Source organism: Capricornis sumatraensis, chromosome 4 (assembly GCF_032405125.1).
Source record: "Capricornis sumatraensis isolate serow.1 chromosome 4, serow.2, whole genome shotgun sequence".
Classification (NCBI taxonomy): domain Eukaryota; kingdom Metazoa; phylum Chordata; class Mammalia; order Artiodactyla; family Bovidae; genus Capricornis; species Capricornis sumatraensis.
Genome location: NC_091072.1, coordinates 73,432,756 through 73,442,297, shown reverse-complemented (window position 1 = coordinate 73,442,297; position 9,542 = coordinate 73,432,756). Strand labels below are relative to the sequence as shown.

At 47.9% G+C, this 9,542-nt stretch overlaps 1 protein-coding gene across 1 annotated transcript; it reads right to left on the bottom strand.

Annotated features, from left to right (window-relative positions):
- Positions 1 to 941: 941 nt before the first annotated feature.
- CSRNP2 (cysteine and serine rich nuclear protein 2) lies at positions 942 to 8,849 on the bottom strand. The gene is made up of 4 exons (XM_068971925.1): positions 8,699 to 8,849; positions 7,165 to 7,424; positions 3,915 to 4,211; positions 942 to 2,204 (listed from the first exon to the last, which is right to left on the bottom strand). Exons 1-4 carry the CDS (start codon positions 8,847 to 8,849, stop codon positions 1,281 to 1,283), a joined length of 1,632 nt encoding a protein of 543 aa, XP_068828026.1. The 3' UTR covers positions 942 to 1,280.
- Positions 8,850 to 9,542: the final 693 nt, after the last annotated feature.

Genomic DNA, 9,542 nt, shown 5'->3' with positions numbered 1-9,542 from the left:
CCCTAATAAAGGTACGAACAGAATCTGAGTTCCACTCTATAGACCTCAAAAGTTACAGTTAGAACTTGACTTCTTAGAACCTGGGAGCTGCAGGAAGCATTTAGGAACTGGTGTGGCTTACAGTCTTCATATATCAAGATGGAGGGAGCCAATAAGCATTTGCAGTTCTTGGGAACAGTATGTGAATGTAAGAACTCTAACCCTGTATATCCAAGAGGGACCAGGAGGGTAGACCCAAAAAAAGGGAAAAACACAAAAGGTAACACAAAAACACTAGCTGGTGAACTTGCCACATCCTACACTCTTTTAAAGCTTAATTTTTGGGGGGGAGAGGTGGGGAACAGGGCGGGGTTAGGGTGAAAAAGCAAGCACAGCACAAAGAAAGTCATCTTTCCAGACAGCAGCCTGTTCCTGCTGCCTCCTCTGGACACAGGTTAATGCTCCATATAGGCCTCCCAGGGGATGTGTGAGCCCCAGATTAAAGCTGCCTGATGGAGCTGCGGTTAGACACATAGGGAAGACTGGCTCTTGATGCCACATCCCCAGCCAATCTAGCTCTTTCCCTTCAAAGGAAAAAGGACAAAGCAGGGGCAGGGGGAAAGACAAGTTTAACTCTAGTACCTAAAAACGTGTGAAAGAAACACTTCAAGTTAAGACCAGGAATCCCCAGTGTGGGGAACAGGTCAGAGAACAAAAATGTCAAACATTAACTTATTTACCAAATAAGGGGGGGTCAGGGAAGGCAGGTTCAATTCTTATAGATCTTAGAGGTTTTGTACAGAAGCAGAGACACTTTCACCCCCTCCTCTCTAGCCTCAACCAGCTGACGATTTCAACTGTATTACTACAGTATACCAAAGTGGGGTATCAGAGTAACTGCTGAGGAAGGTGAGCTTAACCCTGCCTGGAGCTCAGAAGAGAGGAAGGGGCTTTGTCATGCTGTTTAAATTGTCGTGTTCTGGTCCCTATGTGAATAGCTGCTTGAATTACCCAGCTCCTCCTGTGAGATCCTAGTTCTTTGTTCCAAAGGCCCAGAAAGCTCAGGATGCAGCCTCCTCTGCCCCAAGACTGTCCCCTGATCGAGCTGGGGCTGGTCTCCTTGGTTCTGTTGGCCCTTTAAAAAATACTTGTACAAACAATCCTTTCCCACCCTTTCCCCAGTGACCCCAATAAAATAACATAGGAGCAGCAGCTGCTTCTACAGTTTTGTTTTTGAAATGGTGTTAGATAAAATAAGGGAATAAATAGAGAACGGGTGGGAGGCAGTCTCCGCCCATGCGTCACACTGCCAGAGGGAGTTCCAGGGCAGGCTCCTCCGGGGGCCTGTCCGCACTCTGCGGCGGGGTCTTCTCCACTGCACAGCCCTCTTCCCTGTCCGTGCACATGGGGAGGCTTGAGGGGGACCAGGAGGGGCGACAGTCTTCGCTCCCAGGCTCCTTGGGGTTACAATCTTCGGGCACGAGTGCTTCTAGAGTGGCTGCTTTCCCCACCTCTGATTTACAGAGGGCAGCTGGGTCTGTGGGGCCACAAGCCACCAGTGAGGTAACAGGGAGAGAGAAGACATTCAGATCCTTTTCCTTGGGGAAGGAGGGTGGGCCTTCTTCCGTCCCAGGCTCTCCTTTCACCCCCAGGACTGGCCTCTGCTCCACCTGGTAGTAGACCAGGGGCCCACTGTTCAAATAGGATGGGCTGTTCACGGCAGAGGCGGTCGGGTGGTCCGAGTTCTCGGCAAAACACAGCACGGAGGAGCCCGGGGGCAGCTGAGCCTGGATGAGAATGGGGGCAGTGAGGCCCGGGCACAGCTCTTCCGGGACAGCCAGGGGCTCCTCCAGGATGCACACGCCCAGGCTCTCGATGCCGGAGTCCAGGCTGGCACTGGAGCCGCTGGAGTCCTCCTCCGCCTTGAGCCGCTCCAGTTCCTCTGCGCTCTGCAGGTGCATCACCGCCGTCTCGTTCTCGGCAATGAACTCCTGGAAGTCCTGTGTTTCCGCACCCTGTGCTGCTGCCAGGCTGCAGCTGGTGGTGGGAGAGGGCTCCTCATCTGGGGCTGGCGGGCGGCTCACCTGCCGCTTGCTCTCCAGCTCCAGCTTCATGATGGTGTGGAGGTAATGAGTCCGGACCCGGATCGGATTGAATTCAATGCGCCCAGCCATGTTGCCACAGCCATCCCGGGAGCAGCCACATGGAAAGGACATGCGATCCACCTGAGGAGAAGACAAGGTGGTTGAGGCCAGATGAGATAGTAGACGTTAGCTGGCGGACAGAAGGTGTCAGAGTTTGAGGTCTTCTTAGAAGAGAAACAGCGGATTCAAAACATAACTTCTTGGGGGAGAATAAATACATGTATACAATGGATACATGTATATGTATGGCTGAGTTTCTTAGCTGTTAACCTGAAACTATCACAACACTGCTAACTGGCTATACCCCAATACAAAATAAAAAGTTTAAAAACCTTAAAAAAAAAAATAGCCTGCCCTGTGAGCTACCACACCACCTGCCTTTTAATTCCAGCTCAGCCACTAATTAGTAAGTGTGACCTCAAGGAAAGTCATCTGTCTCCTAGGGCTTTGTTTCTTCTGAACAAAAAAATACACAAAGAGCATGTCAAAGAGCCCTTCCAGTTACAAGTCCAGAGAGAACTCTCTGAAAGCTGACAATTCTCAGAGAAAATGAAATGCAGGGACCCCTGAGACTCTTCCATAACTTACCTACTTTATTAAGAAAACCAAAGGCCAGGGCCCAAGCCTGTTCTTTGACGACAGGGATGGAAAAGGATGTAGAAGACCTATCCAGTCTAAGGCAATACACTCCTGGGAAACTAGGCAAAAGTGAGTGCCTCTGTTTGCTAAGATGCTAGAGTGATGGTTCAAACAAAATAATGGCCAGTTTTCCCTCCTTGCTTCATTTTCCCCTGATGGTTGGCCAGCTGGGTTTGCAAGCAGTCATCAAGACAATCAGCTTACACAACAGGGATATCTGGGAAAGACATGCTTTCTACCTCCTCCTCTCCCCTTTGAATTCTCCAGATGAAAAAACCGCACACATACCAAAAATAAAAATGCGAACAGACAATAAATATGGACAAATACACAATGTCTTCCTATGCTATCAACTTCTAGAACTCTCCATTCCACTTTTTGGGAAAAGTCCATTTCTTAGAAGTATCCTCAGCCTTGTGTGTAACAGACCAATTCGCTATGGCACTTAGTCTGAAAAGCATTATCTGGTCAGACCTGTTATAGTTATCTGATACAACCTGAAAATAAGAAAAGGTTAGGATAAATTCTACCCCAAGGACTCAGGACTGATAGCCTCAGTATACACGTTCCAGATAAATATTCTTTGCCATTTTCCAGTTGAGATTTGTCTTCCAAACTGTCTCTTGTCAGAAGCTCTCTGGGAAACGATGCTATCTTTCAGGATGCTGGGGATTTCAGCCCAAATCTGATCCTGAGTTACAGATTCTGAGGACTATTCTGATTTTTACAAAACTGGACTAGAGGTACCATGAGGAAGTATTTGTAGGATAAAATCTAAAGCCTACCTCAGTTCTTTGCTTCTGTTTACAAGGAATCAGTCAGTATTTAGGGACAGCTACTAAATGTGAAACTTACTAACCCAGTTCCTCCAGGTGCTGACAACTGCTTCTTATCATCTCTGAGGTGAGAGACACAGGAAAAAAAAAAATTATCCCTATCTCCACAGCCTAAGAATCCTGCCATACTTGTTTTCTTTGTTGGTGGAGGGCTGCAGAATGAGGAGTGCTACCCCCGACACAGGGACCCCCCCACATTCACTGGCACCCACACCAGACAACACCCCTGACTCTGGGGTGCCAGGGGTCACAGGTCACCTGTGGTCAGGTGACCACACTATGGTCACTATGCCACCACAGGTCAGGGAGGACTGACCTGGCATTTAATCCCAGCCTGGCTGCAGGCACATGCTTCTGGATCACAATACAGTCGACAGTCACAGCCACACTCTTCCCGCGACAGGCGAATGGCTCGAAGTTCTTGCTTCTCTTCAGCATCGATGCGGTGGACCCCAGAAGCCCGCAACAGGGCACGTCGCCGCTTGGTGGGCAGAGGCTGCAGGAAGAAGTAATCATCCACCTCCACATTTTCCACATCGATGTCTTCATCTGAAACATCGTCCAGCGTCAGGCCGTCGGCCTCCACTGACTCCACCGTTCCATTCTTGGTCAGCTGCCAAGAGACAGGAAGGAAGGTCAGGTGCCAGAGCAGGATCAGCAGGAGCCTCCTCACCGGGCGCAACCAGAGCAGGTCAGGCCAAGCGAACCTCCACGCAGGCGTCCAGGCAGCCTGTCCCGCACACACGTGGCTCCTGAGCACGGTAAATGGGGCTAGTGCAACCGACAAAGTGAACTGCAACCTTTCTCTCATTTTAATTAAGTTTAATAGCCACTAGTGTGGCAAGTGCCTACCATGCTGGACAGAGTCAGTCCAGAGAAGAATCTAGAGCAGGAGGGCGGAACACTATGCAGCACCACCACCAGCCCGTCAGCACAAGGGGCACCACCCTTCCGGCTCAGAGTTTCTCCAGATCTGTCTCTCCCTCCCCCCAAGAAGGTAATTTTCCCCCACAGTTACACCCTCCATTTCCAGCCTTGTGCCCCTCAGCTACCTGCCATCTAATACACGGACGAAGAGAAGGCACTTCAATGGATGGCTATTCCTTGGCTGTAAACAGCCTTGCAAAACACCTGTTAGTTTGCACTCCGAAGGACCCAAAACCACAATTCCGGGACGAGTACATTAAGGTGTAGTACAAGGCTACCTATCATGTCTTTGTCAATGAACCTGAATCCTCACAGTCTGAGTAATAATCTGAGCATACACAGAAGAGCTTCATTTTATGGGGAGGAGAACAAAGTGAGCAAGTTATCAACGGCTATCACGAAAGCCCTCACTTCCCATGGCCTAAAAGAAATATATTCTTTTTCCTTTTTTTTTTTTCGGCCATGCTGCATGGATTCAGGAATCTTAGTTCCTGGACCAGGGATTGAACCTGGGCCCTCAGCAGTGAAAGTGCTGAGGTACTAACCAGTGGACCACCAGGGAATTCCCTCTTTCTCACTTCTAATCCTTTTTATTTGGTTTCAAAGGAAAGCTGCATGTGAGGTAGGGTGGCAAATGTAATACTGCGTGTACTCTGCAGAAGGAATGAATCTGGGTTCTCTGGCTAAGAAGGACAAAGAGGCAGGAAGGGCGATCTGAGTGGAAGGACAGGCTGAAGACAATTTGTGGCTGAATGAGTTCTGAAAACCCACTCGAGAGTTCAGGTAAAGAAAATGAGGCCTCACGATCCCCAGGGCTCTGGAAGCTGCTGGCAGGATGAAAGCTAAGCTTCTGGCGGGTCTGGCTCATTTCATCAGCCAGTCAGAAGATGCTGGTAAAGGAGTAGCTCCTGGGAGAGATGTGACGCAACAGACCCGGCTAAGAAGCTGCAAACCTGCTCTGTTTGTCTGTTTGTGGGAGGTGAGAAGAGGAATGAGAGAAATAAAGTGGCGCTTCTGGGGAACCCCACATCTATTATTTCTGTTGCAGGCAGGCCAACTACGAGGGGCCTTCCTGCAGACCTGAGCATTGCTCCTGCCCATTTCACCAGGGTTGGCTTCCTCCGAAGCACCTCCCTCCCCTCCTTGATATCCTATCAAAGGAAGGAGATTAGAAGTGCAATAGAAAGAAACCATGTAGACAGACAGGAGAATTTAATATAGCCTAACAGAAGAACACTTCAAATCAGTGAGAAAGATTCTAGTCATTAAATGGTATTGGGATAACTGTCTATTCTTTTGGGAAAAAAAAAATTAGTTAGATTCCCAATTCATACTATTTGTTAAGAATGAATTCCATATGGCTAAAAGGCCAAAGAAAGCAATAAAAATGTTAGAAAAATTATAGGTACTAATACTGATGCAAAGCATCAGTGTTTTTGTTTTTATTGATGGAAGTCCTTGGAAGGGAAAACAAATATTAGATGGCATATGGGAGATGCAAAATGTATTATTTTTGAGAATAACTGCCTCTTCTATAAAGTGCTAAAGATAGGAAAGATTTCTAAGAAAACAGTAAACTGGTCCAAAGTAAGGGTGTTCTCTTGACACAGAAGGAAAGGGAAAAAAGCCTTCATGGCAAATGATGACAAGTTTATTTGCTCAGCTGTTGCTATAGCAGCAGGAAGGTGATAGGTCAGTGATGGAATTTCTCAGACCGAAGACAGGGAAGCCTGAATGTCACTGTAGTTAGAAAAACAGGTGTAAGGTTTGAGGCGTGGACTGCGGGCAGCAGACACAGAGCTCTCAAAGGGACAGAGCACTGAGATTAGTTCATATACAACCTCTGTCACTGGTTCTCCACCCTTCCTGCACTGTGTGTCCCATCAGGATTTCACCCATGACCCTGGAAATAAAGCAGCCACCTGTTTTAACATGGGTCTGCATGCTTTGAGCCCACAAGAAACTCAGCCAGGCCTGAAGCAGTGTTCTCCAAGCTCGGAACTAGGAACTCTGGGGGCAATATTTTGCAGACTGGTGGAAACCACAGCTGAGCGCCAGGTGGTACAAAGAGCAAATGTGGAGCTATTGGAGCTATTAAAGAGAAATCCTGAGCAGCAGCAGACTGCAGGCCCAGTACTACACAAATCAAAATAACTATTTGGTAAGGCTATTGTTTATACCTGAAAACCTATCATCTAGAAGCAAGGGTAGGTACAGAATTGGCAGCATCCTTTCAAAGGATCCAAAAGATCCAACACCTGTTCTGTACATCAAGCCAATGGACAATCATTTGATGAGAAATGGAAACACTGTGCTTCCTAAGGTCCAGGGGTGGCAGACCTGAATGTCTTCAGGTAGTCATTCAAATTTTTAACAGTGATAGATGGGGGAAGGGTAGGGAATTCTAGGGAGTCTCTGCTAGACTCTCTACCACAGACAATAGTGTCTCAGACTGAGATTTGACTCCAAATCTGAGATTCTTCATTAGAAAGATGTGGCATCTCTATATACCAAAGGCAACAGTCCAAAACCAAACCAAACCAAACAAACAAACAAAAAAGAAAAACACAATAGACCTAGATGGTTTTCTGCTTTTTCTTGACACAGGGGAAGTATCAGACCCCAGACCCCTTAGGCACCTTCATCTTCTTGGCATGGAGTTTCTCCTCCTTCAAGTGTTCACGAAGAATCTCCCGATGGTTCACCTCCTGCTCCTGAGCAAACTCACAGAGTGTGTAGCTGCGTACAGAGTTATGGCGCTGGGCCATGCCCAGAGAGCTGCCGCCCTGGCTGGGCACACTGGTAAAACCCTGGCGCCGAGCAAAGTAGTACACAGTCACCTGGTCAAATCGCACACTTTTCCTCCGCAGCTGCTTCTGCCGCTTCAAGATGGATGTGGCTGAGAAGGGAGCACAGAAAGTTTTATTAACCCAGAGAGGGCCTGTTGGAGGACCTCATTCTTTCTCATCCATCTAGGCTCTCGACTGTTCTCCAAAGGTGCTCCTTGTACCTTGAGACCTTCCAAATCTTCAAACCTTAAATGCACAGTTGGAAAGGACCTTGACCATCACCAGGTCCATATCACTGCCTCCTGGCTGACTTCTGCCAAACAGATGACCACAAAATCTATTTTTAGAGATCAGTTAGGAAGAGAAATGTAGGTAATCTTTTCGGGATTTAACAATCTACACAACTTCACTGTCCAATACAGCAGCTGCTAGTCACATGTGACAACGTACTTAAAATGAAATAAAAACTTAAAATTCAGGTCCTCAGTTACACTAATCACACTTTAAGCACTCAATAGCCACATATGGCTAATGCCTACCATACTGGACAATACAGATACAGAACACTCTATCATAGCAGAAAATTCTTTTGGACCACATCTTTTTGTTTTGGCCATACCACACAGGTTGTGTAGCCTACACGGGTTGTAGGTCAGTTTCCTGACCAGGGATTGAGTCTAGGTCACAGCAGTCAAAGTGCCAAATCCTAACCACTAGGGAACCAGCGGGAACTCTCCCTGGACAGTGCTGATCTATAGCAGTAGATGGCAAACTTCTTCTGTAAAGGTCCAGGTAGTAAATATTTTAGGTTTTGCAGGCCACAAGGCCTCTTGCAACTACTCACCTCTGCTGTTGTAGCATGAAAGCCACTGTAGACACTGGGTATTGCGGCTGTGTTCCAATAAAACTTTATTTATGAAAACGGACAGTGGGCCAGATTTAGCCCACAGATAATCCCTGATTTATAGAATCAGAAGTTCCTTCCAAGAAACTAACTGAACTGTAAGAATTAAGAAGCGTTGAGATGCCCCAGTTGCCTTATCAGGCAGTAAGCATTTACTTCTTGCTAGAGCTACAATTTTGTTAACTATATGGGATTCTGGTGGGAAAGGGTAAACTCCTGGACTCTTCCTTCTTCAGTTTAATTCGACCCATTCTGGGGACCCAAAAATCACAGCCCAAGTAAAATCAGCTAGAATAAATCCCACTTAAGTCTATGATATTAGAGCAATGAGGTCCTCCAAACAGCACGACTGAGCTAAGAGTGGGAGAGATTACAACTAAGGACAAATCCCCAAGCTGGACACAAGCTGTCGTGAGAGCTGCAAAGAGCTCCACTGCTTGGGGGACGGGGCTGCAGGCTGGCAGGGAGCGGCTCACTCACGTGTGAAGCTGGCAGACGTAGGAGGATTGAGGCTGTCGCAGCTGTCGGCACTGTCACTGCTGGAGATCTCATCATCGGAGTTGGAAACTGACGAGCCCACATCCACATCATCAAACTTTCTCTTGAGACCCGAGCCCGTGAATGCATCCATTGGTTTCAAAGGGGTTTCCTTGGGGGAGCCCACCACGTCGGCCCCAAAGCCCCTGCTCACCAGCAGGTAGCCAGGTGCATTAGGATTCTGCCCAGGGGAGAAGAGGAATCAGCACTCCAGTCCTGAGACAGACCACTCCCAGGCCTATACACACAGCTCTCCAAGTGCAGAAAGCAGGCCCCGGAGTCACTAGCACAGACATCTGCTCTCTTGAGACAAGGTCATATCTTTACTTTCTCCAGTCAGCACCCTCCTTCTGTTTCTCCCTAGCCCCTCCAGCCTCAATCACTCTTCAAATAATGAGATGAGTAACAGCAGCACCTTTCCCAGTGGAGTGAAGGCCTTTGGTTCCAAGCCAGCTGGGCTCAAGGCTTCATTAGCCCTGGGATAACAGTAGTGCTCTTCTGCTTGCCCAGGAGAGCTCTCCACAGGGCCCACAGGAGGGACTGGGGATCAAAGGCAGAATTAGGCTATGCCTCAACCTATACTAGATCCAATTATTTTTCTGGAAATATAGCCTGGTATTTCCCAAAGTGTACCCACTAAATAAACTAGTTCCACAGATATTAATTAATAGAGGCCTAGGGTGTGTGTGGGGGGCAGGGGGCACGTGTCAGTGTGCCTCAGTTTCCTCCTACAAGTGAATTTTTATAGTATCTGAAAATTGGAGACAGGGGTAGGGTGGGGGGCTTC

What these genes read in the sequence shown, in the direction of transcription:
- CSRNP2 (XM_068971925.1), bottom strand. Translation starts at nt 8,849, where the DNA reads ATGGATGCATTCACGGGCTCGGGTCTCAAGAGAAAGTTTGATGATGTG. An exon ending in TACGTCTGCCAGCTTCACAC is followed by an intron (nt 7,425 to 8,698) that starts GTGAGTGAGCCG and finishes CTCCCTTCTCAG; the next exon opens with CCACATCCATCTTGAAGCGG. An exon ending in AGGCTGGGATTAAATGCCAG is followed by an intron (nt 2,205 to 3,914) that starts GTCAGTCCTCCC and finishes TCTTCTCCTCAG; the next exon opens with GTGGATCGCATGTCCTTTCC.